This window comes from Balaenoptera ricei, chromosome 2 (genome assembly GCF_028023285.1).
Source record: "Balaenoptera ricei isolate mBalRic1 chromosome 2, mBalRic1.hap2, whole genome shotgun sequence".
NCBI classification, from domain to species: Eukaryota; Metazoa; Chordata; class Mammalia; order Artiodactyla; family Balaenopteridae; genus Balaenoptera; species Balaenoptera ricei.
This window is the reverse complement of record NC_082640.1, coordinates 165,086,052-165,107,905: the sequence shown is the minus strand read 5'-3', so window position 1 is coordinate 165,107,905 and position 21,854 is coordinate 165,086,052. Positions and strand designations below refer to the sequence as shown.

Here is a 21,854-nt window from a genome sequence, read left to right as displayed (position 1 = left end):
AGTGTATATACTTACACACTGATCTTATTGATTCCCTCTCCCTCCCAACATCACCAAAAAATCTTGGGTAATGGAGATGAATAGAATTTTTTTCATTTTTATCACTTTTGTTATTAGATTTGTTGTTCTGGTTATAAAATCTATGATAATGATCAACCCATGAACACATTTTATGCACACCATGCCTGCACTATCAATGGCCTAATAGTTAATTAGCTGACTTTTCTATACTTATATTTCTATCCTTATTCTAATTTTCAAGGCATTTTATCATTAGGGATTTAAAGGCCACATATTTGCTCCAGTCACTTAAAAATTAGCTTGGGCTGGGGTGGAGGTGGGTTATAAAAAAGTGATGCAACTTATCACTGAGTGGGTTAATGAATGAAGATAGAAACTATACCATTAAATTAGGAACATTATAACCCATGAATGTACTCTATTAATTTATAAATCAGTGAAGGAAATTCAAAAATTGGTAGGATTTAGCCTAGACCTAAATATGTGAATAGCTGTTTGCTTTGTGTACATTGAACATGTATTAGAGCTCAAATGTAAAAATTACTCATGTCCACAGCCAATAATGATTAATTAAATTAATGAAATTTACATCTACTTACATCCTTCTTTCCGAAGCTAAAACAGATCTCAGATTACTTCTATTATACCTTTATTCAAAGTGTTTTTAGGTGGACCCTAAAATTCAAGGTGAATCCCAGACACTGTGACTCAGACATTCCTATGGCATTTCATTTAGGCATTTACTATTCAACTATACACTGAATAGTTACTTGACTGATGATTATTTAAACATGATTCTATTAACCAATCATGAGTTTCCATGTGGAAAAATCTTTCTAAAATTAAATAAAAATCTATTTATTTGTAATAAAAATATACAAGTTGCTAACTTCAAGTTTGCTGGAGACACGAATGACAAAATGCATTTCTATAAACTCTTAAGATTAGCAACATCATATTTAAGGTCGATAATTGCACACATTACTTTTCATCTATGGATTCTGAAAAATAAAGCTCTCTTTCTTCCTATCCTTTATTAGAAAATTATTATTGTCTTAACACTTCAGCTGCGTCCTCCACAATGTTCCAGCAAATAAAAACTCTAAGGATTTGCTGAGCTTTTAACAATTCCGTGCCAGATTTTCATATTATAAATACTTTACTGAGGCATCTCAAACTGATAAGGACTAAGAACCCAGTTCTACCTGGAGAACATAAATAGGGATAAGCTCTTGGTGTTTTGCCAAATTTAAATTTCACCATAATGGGTTGGGTATTATGTTAGTGTGAGTAACAAAGAGAAGCAAAGTAGCAATAACACCAAATGCAAATGTGAGGACTGTAGATTTGAGAAGTAAAAATACATCTGAGAATCACTCTGGGAATAGTAATTATTTTGTGATCTCAGATTACTGCCATTAGTTTAAACATCTCCCTCAGTCCAACCATTGTAAGTTGTTTAGCACAGTCCTATTGATAGATGGATGTGTTTCATCTTTACTTCCTTTTACTGTCTGCCCTCTGGTGCAAGTGCTGTCCCTTGAGATTTGATCAAAGGACACTTAACAAAAGTGGAGGCAAAAAAACCCCGCTAATTGACAACCAGAAAAATGTATCCCTAGATAATGGCTGGATCAATCAATATAGTTGTTAATTACTGCCATGCCCATTTCTCAGGTGCAAAAGGCATTTTTTTTTTTCATTTTTTTCCTCTGCTCTGTGAACTCTGCCCCCAGGATTTTTAGAATCTTAAGACCATAAATCACATAAAATTCAGACAATTGATAATTTTTAATTATACAGAAGCGAATCTGACAATACATTAGTTTGGATGTTATTTTTTTTTTCCAAAAGATGGAGACACTGGGCATAGGAGTTGGGGGGAGGGAGAGAGAAGGAATGAAAAGTGAATTTAATCCCTTTATCTGTATTTCAGAATCCATTCCCACATTTTAGATCATGAAGGTGAACTTACTAAAGACCTTAATTTTTATTTGGCTTCCACAATCTCATGAGAGAATCCCATTTCCTAGTGGTTACTTGAATCCTCTCCAGCTTGTCTATTTACTGTTGTTGTTGTTGCTGATTACAAAGAGGTAAGAAGGACAATGAAATATGCATTTACTGCACAATTTAACATCAATAGAAGTGTAGTTGGGAAGAAAAGGGTTTATATGCAAAGACATAAATCTAAACTACCAAATAGACACCTCCTTCTTTTGTAGGGGACACAATCAATGTTTACAAATTAGGAAAGTTAAAATCCTGACTCTGAACTTTATGTACTTGAACAGTTTTTCAAATATTCTTCTGAATATATTTATTTGATACAGATGGATTCATTATGATTTTATAGTTCACAATTTCAATTCTGGGTTCTCAAAGCAAATGTCCAGAAAATGCAACTCACTATAAAATGATCTAGTTCCCAGCAAAAGAAGGGACAGGGTAAGGTAGAGAATTATTTTTGCTAAAGAAACATGGATTTTGTTAGGGTGATACTTACTTGTATGAAATCATATATTTTAAAATAATTCAACAGGTTTTATTTAGCTGTTTAAAGGGAGATGAAGTGAGAGGTATGAAAAATCTCCAATTTTAATTTAAGATTATGAGGTATTTTGAGAGTCATACAAATTCAGTCAACAAATACTAATTGAGCTTTCACTCTGTGCCTTGCTCTCATGATTTAGGCTTTTTTAAAAAACTCATTTACATATGTTCCAGCAAAAATATACAGAGAAAACTTGAAATCCATTGGATGTAAAAGGTTTCTAAACTATCATTAACCACACTCTAAAAAAATTTAAGTTGTCCTTAAAGAACTAAGCTACACGACTAAGCTACACCAAACCAGGGTGATCCCTAAATGCCAAAGTGGGTTGTGAGTATAAAAGTCATTTGCTTACATCTGACTCAAAACCAGCAGCTTTGAAACCCAAAGAAATATCATTTCATTTAAAACTTGATGCCCACATGAACACAAAAGTTGTTGAATATAACATATGCTAAAGTTATGAAAAGTCTATACAAACTTATGAAAAGCAAGAGCTTCTAGTGGACCTAAATTAATCAGGAAAGAACCTGTAGAAGTTAAATACCTTATTACTGAGACAGCCTTGAAAATCATAAATTTGCTAACAAAGTAAGAGAAGATAAGGTAATTTCAAGTAAGATAGAACAAGATTAGCCAAATTTAGTGTATTTCCAGCAAACATCAGGCCTGGAAAAGAGTAAAATTTTAGAAACTGAGGTAGTGAATTAGAATGTTCAAACTTAGAATTTTAATCTCAATATTCACACAGAATCTCAGGATTAACAGTTTATGTCAAAGTTATGTAAATGTCACCATTGTCCACTGCTGCATGGGCAACGGAAGACTTCTCTTTAGGCAGTGTGAAACTTAGCCCCAGCAACAACTGGTTTGATGGTTCTGATTTTTAATCTGTAATATTTCTGGAAAATCTTAAGGCTATAGAGATATTTCTCATACAATGCAAAAAAGGACTTGATAGCTCTAAGCATGTAATCTTCATCAGTATTAATCAGGTTCCCAGGGCAAAACCTCTGCATCAATAGGTATATCTATCTCCTTCCTGCATTAAATATGCCTCTGACATATTTCCCTGTGCATCTGAATCACTTAACAGGAATACGTTATGGAGTAAATTTAGAAAGAAGAGATGCTCATTCTTCAAATGTGATGAGTTAAATAATCCCAGGCAGAGGGGATCAATATCAGCCTCTTCTTAGAGCTACATGTTAGCTCCTTCGGAGTGGGCATTCTGTCACCTGCTTTATTTATATATTCCCTCCCATACTCCCTTGCAGAACACAACAGATTGTTTTAAAAACTGTTTTTATTCCCCCACCCGCCCCATGTAATTATATCACTCAAGAAATGCTGGCATTGAACTTCTGTCCTCTGCTTTTGAATCAGATGAAACACCTATGCAGTCACTAAAAAGCAAATGGACTTAGTCTGGGGCTTTTCAAGTTTGGGCCTGTTTATGTTCAATACCAAATGGTAACATATACCCACAACCTGGGGAGCCATAGACCTTGTGAATCAGAGATCTAGAAAAGCCCCCTGTCTTCTTATGGAGGTTGCTATGGAGATGACGGTGTGTAGGAGGGGGAGGTAGTAGGGGAAGACAGTGGTGATAATTGAGAATGATCAAGCCTAGATTTTTATAAGAAGACTTAATATCCAGAGATTTGATAAACATTGTTACATATATGCAGATATCACTGCTATGAAAGCAAGAAAACCAGAGAAAGGATACACAGAGAATCCAAATTGAAATCTAGATATCTTAAATTATTGCCCACAAAATCAGTGAATTTAACATGTATCTTGCAGATCATGCCCTATTCATATCTGAATCCTTAATATGTAGCACATACCTAACATACACAACTGACCCTCAAAAAATATTTGTTGAACTGAATTCTGTTGGAGAGGTAAGTTAGATAATAAAGTTCCATATTCTATTTTCCAACATCTCATTTGTGCAAACTATTAGAAAAGGAAGGATTCAAATCTAGAGATACACTGTATCCTGCCTGAGGGCTCAGAAATATTTATTAAATGAATGAATAAATGAATTAATTAACTAATGAAAATTTGTTGCCCAACGTTCTGGTATAGATTAGACGTATCTTCCCTTTAGAGTTAAAACTTCACTTAGGACACTGAGATTATGACCCAATAATCTGAAAAAAAATCTGACCAGCCAGGTCACAGTTACTTTCCTACCACACAACTGAGCTTCCAAAGGAACAGATCACACTCTAGAATGGAAAGGCCCTGCATATTATTGACATGTCCCTATGTAATGCTAAGAACAGGAACCCACAGAACTTCCTGGATCCAAAGCCATTTGCAAGATACCAAGCAGTCAGGCTTCCACAAAATCTGAATATTGTAAATAATTTTAGGGTAACAAATGGAAGATTTTCACTTTTGTTATACTAATTTTTTTAATGAATCTTAAATTCCTCTAGAATTAACAAAGGAAATGTTTAAGGGCTCTCCTTTATTTTTAAAGAAAAGGAAAAAAAATTAAAGCAACCCAAAGAATCAACTAGAAAATTCTATTTATCTCTCTTAGCCTTTACAGAAATAAGATCCTAACCCAACTCCAGCTTTTAACTCTATTAAACATACACAGAAATTCGATGATATCTGTTCTCTATTTTATATATATATGCATATATATAAATATTTAACTTATAGCAAGTCTCAAAACAGACGACTTGGGAAAGTTGATAGGAAATAATCAGGGACTGCAGTTGCCTGCTGGACATTATATCATATATAGCTCACTATAAAGAAAGACCATAAAACATCAAAATGTATCTGGGTGCAAATGGGGAACACACTGAAGCTTCTAACTGCCAAAGTCCTCTCAACTTCAGCACAGTAGATACATTTCGAAGCATCTCAGCCGTTGACATGGCATGGTTCTGTCCTAATTTTGTGTTTACTACGTTATATTGCTGCACAAATTCTCTAAACACACAATGAACAAAATTAGTATAAATATAATACCATGCTAACTGCTGTTGAAATCCCATGGAAAAAAAAATTCTTTGGTTGTTTGGTTTTGGTTTTTGATTTTGTTTTGTTTGCCCCTGAGAGTCAGAACAGTTCATGAGGTTTACATGATGTTTATGGCCCCACTTTGGCTTTATGTTTTTTTGACGTCAATCCAATATAGAAGTCTTCACATTCCCACCCCCTGTCAATTTCGTAGCTGCCACCAGCTGCTATACATTTGCTGTTTTGGCGGTTAATCTGGGTGTCTGATTGCTCCAAGTTATGTCTTATGGACTTTTCTTTAGCTAGTCAAGGAAGTGACTTTAAATTTCCCTGGGATCTTATGGCTCCTTCCATGGGATTTGATGCTTTCGATTATATATTGATATTTATATATGTATGTACATACATATATAGATACAGGAAATACATACATTAACACACTATAATATATATATATATATAAAACACATGTATATTCACATATACGTATGTATTGGTTTTTGCAAATGAAAAAATGAAGCAAGCAAAACAAGACTGACCTAACCTACCTGTACTCGGCTCACATTCAACGAAGTCTTCGTCATCACTTGAACATTCAGCAGATGAAACAAGGTCATCTGATGTTGGCTGCACATGTCACAGAAAACATAATGAGGTAGGGGGAAGAGAGAGGAGAGAGAGAGAGATAAGGAAACCAATGAACAAAAGCATGAAAGACTTATCACTGTGTCCTGCCTCCATCATCATTGCTGTCTCTCTTCTCTAAAGAGGGTATGCTGTAGGGTAGAGAATTTTAACTCCTGTGTAGATTTGAATGGCTCTGGGTCCAGACAGTCTGTGTGGGTCTATGTAAAGCTGAGTGACCCAAGGTGGTTTGAGGAGGCTCAAGCCTGTCCTGTCCCTGTAGATCACATTGTGCAGCCTGACTCTATCCTGACTTTAATTTCAATTTTGAGAATCAGAAGGGCAGGAGAAGGGCTATTGCAAATGGTGGCAATACAAGGGAGCAAGCCAGCACAGAACTACACTGTAGCTTGGAGAGGGTTTCAATACATATGGTGTGCAGTCTCAAGTGTATGATTTCGTGGTCGTGAATCTATAGGCTGGCATAATTAATGAACACTGTGGAATGCAGTCTGTTTGGGAATAGCATAATGGCTTCTCTCACTATCAGCAATTCTTCATGTAATTGCTGCAGTTCGTTGAATTAGTAACGTTGACCAGCAGACAGATACTACAAGACAGCCTCTGGATACAGGTAAGGCTGTTTCTGAACACAGCAGAAAAAATTTTGATTGTGACAAAAGTAATTCAATTTGAGACAATTGTTTTTTCTATTGAATCCTGCAGAAATTCCCCAATGCCAGGGAATCTGCTGCTGCAAGAAATATAGGGGACTGTGGGTGTGGGCAGTAAGAAGGCCCCTTGCTACACAGTAGACGAGAAAAGTACTTTCTGTACCTGGTACATTCTACATGCACAATAAATACTCTTTCAATCATTCCATCAATTATTAAGCGACAGATCTTGTCTAAAAACCAAACTTTTGTCCTACTCTGTGCATAAGAGTACTCAATATATAGCAGTTGTTCAACAAATGCTCATTGATTTCTCCTTCCTGAAGTTAATAATATTAACTGACTTGCCGGTCTTATTATTCCCAAAGCATTGAAGCCTGAATCCATATTCAAGAGGAAAAGCAATTACAAGTCAGATGCTGTGCTAGACATGTATATATGCTTATTAGTTGTAGTTATTACTAATTAATTAGATACAATTCTCACAATGATCCTTTGGGAAAGGGATAATTACTACACTTTTAAAGGGAACTGAAGTTCAGAGAGGTTAAGCAAGTTGCTAAAGGACCCGCAGCTAGTAAAAAACATAGTGAAGATTTGAATAGATACATCTTAGTCAAAGTCTGCATCTGTAGCTCCCATAGGCTTCTTTATACCCCTTCTTACACGATGTTATGGACTGAACTGTGCCCCCTCCCAAATTCATATGTTGAAGTTCTAACCCCCTAGTACCTCAGAATGTGACTGGTATGTGGAGATGGGGTCTTTGGAGAGGTAATGAAGTTAAAATGAGGTCATTTGGGTAAGTAAATCCAATATGACTGTTGTCCTTACAAAAAGATGAGATTATGACACACACACACACACACACACACACACACACACACACACACATAGGGAAGGCCATGTGAAGGCACAGGGAGAAGACAGCCATCTACAAGCCAGGGGGAGAGGCCTCGGAAGAAACCAACACCCCTGACATCTTGACCTCGGAATTCTAGCTTCTAGAACTGTGAGAAAATAAATTTCTGTTGTTTAAGCCACCCTGTCTATGGTACTTTGTTACGGCAGCCCTAGCAAATGAATACACATGACAACCCATATGCTTAGTGTTTCCACACAACATCCTTCTTGAAATAGACATAGTAGGCATAGAATTGCTGGGCACAGCAAAGAACAGTAGAAAAACCACATTAGGTAATGGATTTTGCTTAATTAACAGTGGCAGAGAGGTGCCTTAAACCACGTAATTGATCTTTATTCAACACCTGTCAGGGAGATACTTCTACCTCTGCTTCTCCTTAAAGTTAATAGAAAAAGATTTTTCAAACGTACTACTTTTATTTTCAACTAGACACTACTGAAATGTGCATTTCATTTCCACAACTGGTGCTGGCAGCTGTATCCTGGAGCGCATTATTCGCGTTAGAGAGATCATGAGCTCACTCTCTTGGAGTTTCCTGCTATGATGGGGCCCAATACGGGTCCACTTCCGCTCATTTAGGGAAGGGAGGTGATGATAAGAGAATAAATATTAACTGTGTAAATGCGGAAGCAATTATAAGAGTCAAACACCACTTTGGGAAGGGCCACAATTATTGTTTGATTGTTCGAAAGCATGCATTTTCTATGGGGATGATATCCACCCACGTCCCTCCCCCAGCCAGCAATAATTGTTTTGGGCAAAAGGGGGAGCATCTTAGATATGAAAATGGCTTGTGATCAGCCAAGAGCCACAGTACTAAAATGAATATACAGTATCTCTGGTATTAAAATTTTATGGAGAAGGACAATTAGGAAAAGGTCTAAAAGTCTTCTTAGAGGCTGGTAATGAAAAAGAGGTTGGGAATACATTTCTAAAATGTAATCAATCGAAAATTAATTGTCGGTGACTTGATTATAAGGACCTTACAGAATGGCCCATATAGGACTTAACTAGCTTTGATCCCTAGAAAACTGGTGAGTTAATGAAAATCTAGTGAGCTTGTCTCAAGAACGGAAGGCCAGGCAATAAAGTTTAAAAAGGTCACTGAGCAAATATATAAAAACAATGCATAACTCCAATAGAAACCAAAAAAGGCATTAACATACTAGTGGAATCTTTAACTTAATACCAAAAATTCTCTTAATTTTTAAGAGAATTAAGATTTTACTTAATCCTTAGAATTATCTTAATTTTTGTTGGCCAAAGAAACAATGTAAGGTTTTTTTGTTTGTTTGTTTTTGTTTTCTGTCTTTTTTAAGGTAAGTACTAGGCTCTGCAGTGGAGAGGATATTTCCTATTTTCCCCTCAGCTTCCCCCGCCTCCTCTAATACTTCACAGGTTCTTGCCCCTGTGGTTTGAGTGACACTGTCCCCAGACCCACTCCCCTCCCCCATAACCACCTCCACTTCTGTCCCCCAAATGGGCCCCTAATCCCCCTGGCAGGCCCCAAACCTATGCTCACCCATGTTCTCACTCCCTGTGCCTCACTTCCCAGAGATTTTTTTTTTTTTTAATATGAGTATGGATGAGAACAAGTTTCCTCCCAGGCAATGGAAACACATTTTGCCAGTAGCTCCTATAAATGGTGACTAGACTCAAAGAAGATGAGATGACAGGCAGTCTAGAGAGTGTGGTAAGATTGGGCTTAGCTTTAGACAGCATAGCTATGAATCCCAGCTCCTAAACATATAGTCTGTGACCTGGGGAGGCCAGTTACTTCCCCTCTCCGGGCCTCAATTATTTTCATCTGTAAATTGGGATTAAACAGAGTGATTTGTTATCGACTGAGCATGTGATTTAAGTGTACTGTTAAAAGTGAAGCTCTGTTCTTGGCATATGGTACATGCTCAATAAATATGAGCTAAAACTAGCTAACTTATTCAATCAATCAATCAATCAATCAATCAATAACAGGAATGTCAAGCCTGGGAGCCACTCCTAATTTAAATAGATGTGCTATCTGCCTATGCACTCTATCTTTAAGGGTTTATCCCCCATTAGAACTGCTCTTCATTGCTGATAATTCCTTACCTCCATTTAATGGTACAAACACCATTTCTGGTTGGATCTGCCATGAAGAGAGATAAAGAAAAATATACTCATGAAGATGCCAAGAGAGCTTAAAAAGCCATTGGAAGATCTGTTTCCAGTGGCTGTGGATCCAAACATTGCGTGTGGTCTTCTGTGAATTCAGCCCCTTCCTTTCTGTCCCTCAGACTTCACCATCACCATTTACAGATTCAGCCAATGCAGCTCCCAAAGCAATTACAAACATCTCAATCCTCTCCCGGCCCAACACGGCAAACGACGCTTATCTAGAGAACCTGGCATCTAACACAGCCACGCCTGCCACAAAACACTGTGTAGTTTCAGAAATGCTTTCTCTGCCAGGGGCAGGAAGCTTTGATTTGCAAAGGGCTCAGGATTCAGATCACTATTTTTAGGGATTTTTAAAAAATGACTTCTGTCCTTGCCACCTAAACACAACAACAAAACTTACAAACCAAGGTTTTTGGATATACACTTAGGATCACATCCTAAAGTAATGATTATTTGATCCAAAATTACTCTCAGAAAACCCAAGGCTTTCTTTTAGTAGCTTTTTAATTTTTCTTGTCTGTGCCCTTCCCCAGTTACAAGCAAATGCGGGGTCTGACTCTGACCCTTGGAAGAAAAGGCACACTTCCCTGATTATTGGTTCCCATGACTGGTGGAGTATGGTTCATTACTGCAGTATCTCACAGACTTGGGGTACAATTATCAATGAGAAGAATGGAACGATGGACTTTTTCCCTTAAATAAAACGCAGGAGCCCTAGGCTGTGTGTGTGTGTGTGTGTGTGTGTGTGTGTGTGTGTGTGTGTTTGTGAGTGTGAGTATTTTCTTACAATCACAACCATTTTTCATTGTTACTCATAATTCCTTAGAAAGAAGAGCAGTTAGTACTTTTGAGAGGAAAAAGATATTTGAACTCTCTAGAATCATGCCTACTAATTTACCACTTATTAAACACTTGCTATATTCAGGCTTTGCGCTAAGCAGTGATCACATATTAACTCTTTCAGAACTCATAATGACCAAGGGTACAGACGTTTGTAGTGACATCTGCTGTTTTTAACTGTTCACCATCCACGCTCCTTCAGTAGCAGTATTGCCTTAGGAAATTTCTCTGTTCATATAGTTATGTGAGGAATGTTCATCAAGTTGCCTTCCATGTCATCTTAACTTTTTTCCCTCACAATGATCGTCTAAAGGTCTCATAATTCCTAATGGCTAAGCTTAAAGTGTTTACATACTGTGGTTCCCATATGTCAAATATCAACATTATCTACAAGTCATTCAACGAAGAATAGAAGATCCATAACCACTCCCCAACCAAACAGTTTCTTAGTGGTAAGTGACTAGGTCAACCATCATTGATATGGAACTATATCATCAGGTGCTTTGTTCATTCATTCATGCATAATAAATGTTTATTGAATGCCTATGTGTCCAGCCTTGTAACAGTCAGGAGGGATAAAGTGATAGATAAAAACAGTTCTTTTGCGCTGGGAATTCACAGTCTCTGAAGAGACTGTCTGGTCAACGGGCAAACTTGACACAGTAAACTGAATGCTATGACAAGAGTAAGCATAAGGTGATAAGGGAGCATATAGCAAGGGAGCAGAGAGAGCTCCTAGGCAGAGGGGCATGTGGAAAATGAGCCCTCAGGGACAGGCAGTAGTGAAGCAGGGGAACGCTGAGAGCTTTGAGAAGGAAAAGGGCATCCTAGGTGACATCGACAGTCTTTGTAAAGGCTCAGAGATATGAAAATGCACAGCTTATTTGTACACCCACGAGGAGTATGGGATGACTGGAGTGAAGAGATGTACTAGAATGACGGTATGACAGCTCCTTGCGTTATCGTGTTGTTCCTGCAAACTTGGATAATGAGCATGAATTTAATATCCTGCCCTATCAGACTCCTCTCCTTCTTCCCGTCCCCACATCTCACCAGTGTCATCCATCACATTCCCTTAGGGAGCTAATAATACACGTGGTTTCAGAACACAGTGCATGGGTCTGACTGTGCCAGTCCCTCCACAGTGCAGATGAAAGACCTTTCCTTGCCTTCTCAAGGGGAGGAAGATATTCTTCTGTCCCTATATATTAGCCAAGTCCTATATTAAAAATAATAATTCATACTACCCTATTTTAAAATATGTATCTCATATTTTTAATCCACATGTTGAAATTACTTGGTTCTGTATTAGGACTCATAAAACTAAAGATAGGTATTATAATAACTTTCAATAAAATATCTCTCTGGCAGGAGCCCTCTTTATTCCTTTCCTGAAAGATTTTTTATTGCATTTATATTCTTTTTTTTACCCCTCCCAGTGTTTATTGAAATTACCTTAGAATAAACTGGGACAGAAGAAAGCTCAAAACTCTGTCCACCCAGGTAAATTTATAGATATATTTACCTTCCAATTCCCTCAGTTTCACAAACCTGGCTTCTCATTTTCCTCCAATGAGTTATTGTTTCTATAATCACCTGCTTCTAATTATTTACTCTGAAGGGCTCTACCTCATCTCAGTACAGGGATGGTTCTACACCATTCTTCATCGTTATTCGTTATTCAGCATTGAGAAAAATATCTGCTTCCGTGGTCAGAACCGCTTAAGAGAGTTTCACTATGTCCCCTTCTTGCTGCCCAGATGCCGATTTGTGACTTCAAAATTCCAACCTTTAGCCCTTTATCTTATACTGAGGATAGGCTAATCATCTGGGGGGATGATCTTTTTTTTCCCACCCAGCTCCTTGGAAGCACGGTTATTTGACCGAGATTAAGCAGCAGATAAAATAAGTCCTGCCACAGAACAGCTTTATGAAATTATAAATAACACACTCAAGAATGATGATCGCCTTTCTTCCAGTGAAAAAGGAAAGGAGAAAGGCCCATAAATATTCTGAAGTCCCACAGAAAACAGCCATACGTCTCTGCAGCTGCTTCATGCTAAAAAGAATTAAATTCCTTCAAATGCTTGGTGTTTTAGTTTTTTGTCTCTAAACTTCCATTCTGAGATGGAGCTGGAGTTAAGTATCTCATATGAGGGATGGTCTCATTCAGCTTCATTATGAGTATTTATTCTCTATTAAAAAAAAAAGATGTCTGAGATACTTTTAATTAAAGTACATAGACTCTAGATCAATCAATAATCTTTAATGAGATTTGAAAAGTTTGACATCTCAATTTAAATTTCTTTGTTAAGATTTTCTTTATCAAACTGCTGCCATTGCATAGTTCAATCTTTGATCAATGCTAATAGATACCTACCCCCCGCCCCCCACACACAAACTACTGGATGATTTTTAGACTGAACCAAAGGTAGGAAAACCCGGAGCTTGGGCAAGCTTGTTAGAAGTGATCATCTCATCCCTCCCTTCTTCCCCACCAACCCCACCACTACACCCAGTTCAAGCCCAATCCAGAAACAACCTTAAAGCATGGTAAGGTTGTCTGAGTGTGATTATCTAGACCCTCATTTTATTCTGAACATCTGCTTTATAGTCATCTTCAAAAGAACCAACCAACACCATTATGAGAAAATGAAACAAACGATTTGAACTTGTCATACTCAAGTGTAAAAGACAGAGGCATATCATGAGGCAGGTTCTGAACAACGGAAACAAAGGGACAAAGTTCCAGTCTGGTTAAGATGCTTTCTGAGTTCCCCTTTCGTCTACCTCTATGCGCCTAAGTATCTTTACTGGAACAACACTGTGAATTTTTAAAAAGTCTTCTGGAGTTCATGTCATTGTGGTTTTTCAAGACATTACTTTCCTCTCTACTCTCTACCTGGAGACAACCACTTGCCAAATAAGACATGACGACCCACATATTTTACTTGGCTCATATTTCCTTGGAATGAGGTTTTAAGAGAATTGCCCTGGGCTACAGACATTGCATTCGGCATGACCAAAATTAGTTAATTGGGACAGAGCTTTGGCAGAAAACTGAATATAAAAAATAAGAGCAAACAAAAAACAAATAAAAAAACCCCATTTTTCTGGATATATGATTTTATGGATGCATGTATTTACTTATTCAATCAGTCTTCCCTCAACAAATGTTTACTAACAGCCTATCGTGTGTCAGTCACTCTTCTGAGGGCTAGATAGAGTCAGTCCTTGTCCTCCTGGAGTTTACAGGCTACTAGGATTTGAGCCAGGTTGAACTAGAAAGCACTGAGTGATGCTAAACCATCAGCTACAAAAACTTGAAATTAATGTGAGGTTCGTAAGTGGTACCCACTGTAAAAAATTGATTACCCGCTATCATTAAAGACAGTAGATTATATAGGAATCCAAGCAAAGAGTATCACCAGCTTCTCTTTAAACTCTGCCCACTGTCAATAGCCTCCATATTGTTCCTTTTTTCCTACTCCACATATACTGGAGCAGGATAAAGAGTGACATGATTTATAATAACTTTTGCTAATGAATTAACCTTTAAGGAAATCCCTTTGTTGACTCAAGATTTAATTAACAGTAGAAAAACCAAGCTAAGCTTAGCCAAATTTTGTGCCAAGGATTGGAGTCCTTTATTTCTATCCTTAAAGCCCTGTAGGATTATATAAATAAATGTGGTACAGCATCTTTTTTTTTTTCTTTTCTTTCCCGTTTTAAGATTTTTCTTCCATCTGCTCAAAAAAGGAAGGGTGGATCAAGAGAGGGGGGAGGGAGGAAGGAGAAGAGAGTGGGTAGAAGGGGGATTAATCTGTCTGTTGTTCAAGGCAGCCTGACAGAGGGAAGAGGAGTATTGAACCACAGAAGATTAACCAAACTTCAATGTACCTTCCCAAAAGCAGGAGGAATGTAATGCTACGTGGTGTTCCACTGATAAGCAAATCCCTCTAAATCCTTTCAATTTATTTCTTGGCCTGGAGAAATTACATATTATTTAGAAGGCAGGGGGAAAATAAATAAATAAATAAATAAAACCAAAAAAAAAAAAACCCGCCCACCCAACCACACACCATCTCCCGGAATGTCGATCAGGAGCCTAATGATTATATACACACAAAGGTCTGGCTTTAATGGCTGCTTTTCTTATTGGTGCAGCCCTCCCTGGGACCGCTAATCAGAAAGGCTTGGCTGTGTTCCCTCTGTAAACTCTTCTGGTTTTCACCGCAAACCTTGTTTTGAGTACTGAGGATCTAACCATGACAAGGGAATGCCAATTTAGCTCAAGCTCCAACGACCTAACCTACTTTTCTTGCTTGCTCACCTTCTCGGTCCCTTGTCTTCCTTTTCTTTTCTTTTTTTCTTTCTTTTTTTTTTTTTTTTCTTGAGTTGGGAGTTGCTTTCTATGTGAGCCCTTTATTCCAATGATAATACTGAAATCAAGCTTCTGTTTTTAGAGGGCGAGTGACCAAGGCCAAATACTAACGTGATCCACAAATAGTGATGTGGGTATCAGTCAGTGGATGTTGAAATTCTGAATAGTCTGCATCCTGGAGAGCATCAGTGTGTTTTGTTGATACGATTCATTTCTCCATGTTCTTTCTTGCTCTATAGTTCAGAAAGAAGGAATGGGTTTTTGGGGGGGAAAAAAAAAAAACTAGGAAAAATAGAGTCATATTTCTTTGTGAAATGATCTAACTCTTGATCCTCTTTTTTGAGTTTAACCTTATCACTGAACACAGGAGAAACAGCCCTTCCTGGCAGGTTGAGAGCACAGCTAGAAGACTTAATAAGCTCCAACATTAGAGGAGAACAAGGAGTCGCAGGATAAAGCCAGTCCTGGATTTTGGTCAGCAATTCTGAAAAAAAGATGTAACGTAGCCATTCAGTCCAGAGCAAATAGCAGTGGCTCTCAGTCTTTGGTCTCATGATGAACTGAGGCTTGCTAGCTGAGCAAGTGAGAAAGGAGTGGGGCAACAGCCAAATGCTGGGAATCAAACAGAACCTCGTCTTTATTTTGTCGAAGGGAGGCCATTGACACCGAAGAGTGTGCAATGCACGTGAATATCCGTCAGGTCTGTCGGTGCAGAAAAGAGTTGAAAATGGTTACCTTGCAAAACTAAGCATGATTGAATTTCATGCTTAGTAAACAAGAAACTAAGAAAGAAATTCTAGCTCAAGACAACATAGAGTGAACACGAGAAGGCAGAACATATTAGCACAACCCAGAACTTAGTACGTGGCACAGAAAACTTAACCCAGAACAATCAAATGCAATGGACTGAATGTAAAATACAAGTAAAAAGAGACAAGGTTGCCTATTCCTTATTACTCTGAAAAGAGTATTTCCCACTCAGCCATGTAATGTAATATTGGAAAAGTCAGATATGGGTGTCAGAGCAACAGCAATAGTTAAAGCAAGGCTTGCGCATTTGACTTGGTTTACAGTTGATCTGCAGTGAGTAAGCCCGAGTCAAAACTGTGAGAGAAAGATGAGGGCCGACTGAAGAGCCTGATATCAAACCCCAAGAGAGGGAAAATGCAAAGGAGTTTGGCTTTGCAATGAAAATTTATCCCTGGTTACTCATGTCTGGAAAACAATACCAACCTCCCACAGAGAAAGATGGGAGGACAGATTCAAACATAGCTTTCTGATTTGTATTTTAAGTCTCAAGTTAGAGAAAGTCTTTAGGTGCTGTTGCATGAGAAATTCAGGAACCCAGGTGGACCCAGTTACCCTCCAGAAGTCACGTCCTCATTCCTAGGCTGCAACCAGCCTTAAATGGATAACTCCATGCTCTATATAAACTCAAAACGATTTACAAAACCAAACACAAGACGACTTCTATGTGGGAAGGGAGAAGACTACTCATCTCGCATTTCCGACGGACAGCAAAGCCAACAACTTTTTCGGGTTTTAGTTTCTAAGCAACAGCCTCCATTTACTGGTGAAGTGGGTGTTGGAAATATAGCAGGTGTAATCCCAGGCCTGAGACCTGTGTCATCACACAGCGTTCTGTGCTCACAAGGACCTTGTGCTTGGTTTAATGCTCTGCTCCCACCATCTTGAAATTCTGAATCATTTTATTCTTGAATTGGCGTTTTGTAAGTAAAGGCAATGAGACAAGGGGGTACGTGCATAAGCAAAGGAGATGCATGCAATGTGTGTGTCCATCCCTGTTCCTGGCCACCCCATCTACATATAGAGTTTCTGATGCCCCACGAGCCCAAGATTCTGTGGACCCATCATGTACGGGGGTAAAATGAATCAAATATATTTATTTGAATTCATCCCCTAATATTTCTTCCTTCTTTCTTAGTTTACACTGGTTCCTGTGGATTTCGAAGCTGTGCCTGAGAGGGAAAATGCAAAGGAGTTTGCAAAATGTTTTTGAACAGTCCAGAGGGGTCCGATGTGGTTTTCTGAAACTCAGATTATGACAAATAGTTTATGCTCCTAAAACTGGGTCCCTTGTGCCTTCACTCCTGGCCTCCTGACTGTGGGGTATAACTAGACTGATTTTCTCCAGAGTCTTTTTCGAGAAAGAGCTCTTTCCTGGATGGCTCTTCTATTGCCCCTGCCTCCAGCCCCCCCTCTCCTCCAGACCTCCCTAGACCAGTGTTTAATAACATTCCAGGGAAGATCCCATAATGAGGTCCTGGGCCTTGGTTATTCCCATGTTTTCATCTTCCCAATTCTGAGAAGAGTTTCAACGCAACCACTTTAAAAAAGAATCATGGGATTCCCTGGTGGTGCAGTGGTTGAGAATCCGCTTGCCGATGCAGGGGACACGGGTTCGAGCCCTGGTCTGGGAAGATCCCACATGCTGCGGAGCAGCTGGGCCCGTGAGCCACAACTACTGAGCCTGCGCGTCTGGAGCCTGTGCTCCGCAACAAGAGAGGCGGCCGCGATAGTGAGAGGCCCGCGCACCGCGATGAAGAGTGGTCCGCGCACCGCGATGAAGAGTGGTCCCCGCTTGCCGCAACTAGAGAAAGCCCTCACACAGAAACGAAGACCCAACACAGCCAAAAATAAATAAATAAATAAATAAATAAATAAATAAATAAATAAATAAATAAATTTTAAAAAAAAAGAAAAGATAACTACTATCTTTAAAAAAAAAAAAATCATGACAGTGTAATTTTCTGAAAAATTTTACCATGTCTTTAAACATACACAGAGGTAGTGGTGGATAGCAAAACCAGAGCTGAGGACGGGTCAGACAGAACCACGGAGCTTTGCCAGCACCGACTGTGAGACACGCTCCCCTCTGAGACCCTAGAGAGCCGGCTGATCTTGGGAAAAGTGGGCTGCCCTTCCAGACTGGCCCTCTAGGAAGAGAAAGTAGGTAAGTACCGACTCTGCTGAGTCAGTGACATCTTTAAAAACTGTGTCAGAAGAATATTTTTAATTTACACTCTGCCTCTTTGAAAGAAATCGATTTGTCATTTGATGGGACTTGTTTTTAATCGGAGCATCTTTATTTAGCTTTTCTGTAGGTTTTTTGTTTCCCCTAGTCTTCTAGGGAGCAAAGGAAAAAAGTGTTTTGTTTGTATTTGTATTGATTCAATCACTTTGAGCAAAAAATAAACAACTAAATACAGCAGAGTAGTTTAATGACAATCTTTTAGGGATCAAGATCTCTAAGCAACACAGCGTCTCATTCTAGGTGATTGGAAATAAACAGAAATCAATAAAACAGGATTACTGGGCAATAAACAAGAGAAGCCACATTCATAATTTAAGAAGCTTCTTTTCATGCATTCATTACTGAAGAATGCACTTGAGCCCTATTCTATTTTTACAACAGCAAAGATTTCCTCCCAGCATGGAGTCTTTTTCTTTTCTTTTCTTTTTCCCTCCCTCCCTCCTTTTCTTTCTTTCCCTCCCTCCTTCTCTTTCCCTTCCTTCCTCCCTTCTCTTTCTTTCCGTCCTTCCTCCCTCCCTCCCTCCCTCCCTTCCTTTTGAGATACTGAAAAAGAGTTTCTCTAACATTTATCAAGGAGCTCCTACATTCCTTTCCTAAGGCTGCTCAGAGGAACCAAAACACAAAAGGAGGTCTTAGCACACTAGGCAAGGATTGATTCCTCAAACACTTCCCATTCCAGACCCTTATATGTCCAGCAAAGTACCTGGTGAGGAGGAGTCCATGAGCAACATGGGAGTAGGGCCTGAGGGACGTGGTCCCTGCCTTCAAAGTGTTTACAGTGCAGCATGAAAGGCAACTATTGGAGACATTATTAACACCCCTTCTAATCTCCTCCCTGCTAGGGCTGGCAATGTGTCCAGGCTAACCAAGCCTTCTTTGCAACTAGAGGTGGCCATGTGGCATTTATCCAGACAAAATGATGATTAAGGAAGTCTTCTAGGGGTTCTAGAAATGCTTATTCTATTCCTAATAAAAGAGGATGACTTGTCTGGTTCAACTGCTTTCCCTTCTTCCTTGGATTTGGATGGGATAGTTGGAGCTGCAGCAGCCATATTGTGCCCATAAGGTGGCAAGTGTGAGAGAAAGGCTAAAAGACTTGAGAAGCTGACTTAGATATTGTCAAATATATGATATGAGTCCAAACAAGCAGTTTTCTCCTTTCCAGACTCCAGAATTCTTCTTAACTGAGTAAATTTATCTCCTCTTTAGTCACTGCAGGTCATATGTTCTGTTATTAGAGGTTGAACACAATCATAACGGAGAGAGCAATCCATATAGAGCAGCCAGAGACAGAGATGATGCAAAGCACTGTGTGAGGGGCCTCTGCCTTTGGTGCACATCACTCACACTTTAATAATATCCAGAGTGGGACTTGGGAAGCTCCACAGTAATTACAGTGCTCTTCAATATGCCAATTTTGTGACTCAATGAGATTCCGAAAGGAATTCGAAAGAGGAGAGATCATTTTGGAGTTGGGTAAGCAAGGAGAAATATTTTTACCTTAGTAAGGGAAAATATTTTCAATTGAATGTCTTGTATCTGCAATCAACATAACCCAGATTGAATCGATCATCTTCTCTCACTGCTGCCTTTTAACCCTTAGGGTCATCTTTGAGTCCTCCCTACTCAGCATCACACCTCCTGGCACCAAGTCCAGTGAAGCCCATCTCTAATAAAATGTCGCTCTGTTTTTCATTTCTACTGTCCTGGCTGCTTACCTGGATGGATCCTGAGCTTCTCTAATCAGTCCCCCTTGCTTCTGTCTCTTCAATAAACCCTAGAACATGTCACTAGAATAAAAACAAAGCTTTCAATGTGCCACTCTCCTGGTCCAGATTTATCCCACTGCTTATCAAATAAAGTCTAGACTTAATTTTTTAATTTTTTTTTTTTTTATTTCAAGATCCTCCACCTCTGGTCTCCAATGTAACTTTGCAGCACTATATTTCACTACCATTTGCACCATGAACACCTCCACATTCTGACTATTAAATAAACGTTTGCCGTGTCTTGAACAAGCCTGATAAGTTCCTGATGATGTTCTGGCTTATATAGCTCCTTACCCAGCTCTATTTGCATTTCATTCCACTTAAACTTGGTAAAATTCTATATATCCTTCTTTAGGGCCCAACTCAAATTCATTTTTCATGCTGCTTTTTCCTGATCCTATGGCTAAAAAATGAAATATTCTAACATGCTAAGTCAGTACTTTCTTCAAATCTCATGGAACATGTTTTTTATATTCTGACTTATAATACGTATCTGGCTTACATCTTTCCCTTCTACTTAATTGCTACTGGAGGGAGGGAAGGCGTGTCCTCTATAGCCAGCTATAATATCAAGGAAAGTGTTGTGTTTGGGGTCAGAAAGCATGGGCTCTGCCCCTGGGGTAGAAGCCCAGGGCGATCACAAGAGCTCTGCCTTCCAGTTTCCTCTTCTATAAATCTGAGACGACATCTACCTCATGCCATTATTATGTGTGTTGAAATGGATATCAATGACTCAGAGATGGTACTGTTTTGTGATGTGTTGTTAATATTATGACATTATTTATTATTGGTTTGAAATTACCCACAGGACTATTACAGTGCTGGACGAGAGCTTAGGTGCACAACAGATATTTAAATGGAAAGGAGATGCTCAGGGAATGTGTGTTGGTTTAAGCAGAATTGGGCAAGCCAGGAGTCATGCTGGAAGAGAGGAATAGGGTTGGAGGAGGGAACTACTCACCATCCTTGTCAAATTATCATTAATTCTGATCTTTGGAAGTGTCAGGGGCAGGAATACCTTTATAAGTTGCTTGTCAAGAAGAGGGGTTACTCTGGAAGAGTATATTGGCCTTTAAGATACAAAATGTCTCATTGGTCCAGACAAACCCATAAACGATTCATCTTGCAATTGTACAACCATGTCCCAGGGAGTCAATTCCTTATTTGAAGGACTATAGGTTTAAAGTAAGTCAAATATCATGTACTATTCTGGAAATTGGGACAACTTAAAATTTTAATAGACCGGGTTTTGCAAAAAGTCCAACAAGTGCCCCCCGAAGAGATTTGGGTCTTGCTTCTTATCATTCCAAATAGGATTGGCTGAGCAGAGCCCAGAAAAAACCAACCTATGGTTCTCTGGCCACACTAGTCCTGGTGTCACTGAAATCTTTAAGTAGAATTCTTTATATAAAAGAAAGAGTAAGCGTAATCGCTCGGAATAAATGCCCTGTAAAATGACTGCAGCAACTGCGCTGTTTGTAAGTATCTCTGAGTCCGTTGAGATAAACGTCTGTCTTCGAATATTCACCTTGATGCACCAGACTGTCCTTTCTTAGATAAATCTTACTTGAACATCGTGCGGTTAGCACAGTTTATCATTCCTTGCTCTCCTTCCCTGCCATGTGCACATCAATGCGTGCAGGGGGAGAGCATTTAAGCAGTGCTAGTCGCAGAGCACACATTAACACACAAGGCAGTCTCTAAACATCTTTAAATGCAGAATAAATACAGTTTAGGCTTTAAATATCTTCATAGGCTGTATACCCAGGAACGCACTGGACTGGACTCTTTCCCACATAAGTCGTATCTTACAGGCAAAGGCAATAAATGCTTGTATTGAAAATAGCTTTAATACCC

The 21,854-nt window shown here is 38.9% G+C and overlaps 1 protein-coding gene across 7 annotated transcripts in view; it reads right to left on the bottom strand.

Moving 5' to 3' along the window:
* NRXN3 (neurexin 3) overlaps positions 1 to 21,854 on the bottom strand; it is a 1,690,724-nt gene that overhangs the window by 42,716 nt on the left and 1,626,154 nt on the right. For 6 of the 7 annotated variants that reach the window (XM_059914768.1, XM_059914764.1, XM_059914766.1 and 3 more), the window contains one exon: positions 6,115 to 6,193. In XM_059914768.1, the coding sequence (XP_059770751.1) occupies positions 6,115 to 6,193 (79 nt within the window). Of the gene's footprint in view, positions 1 to 6,105; positions 6,194 to 21,854 lie in introns of all 7 variants that reach the window. The other variant, XM_059914763.1, reaches the window with a different exon arrangement.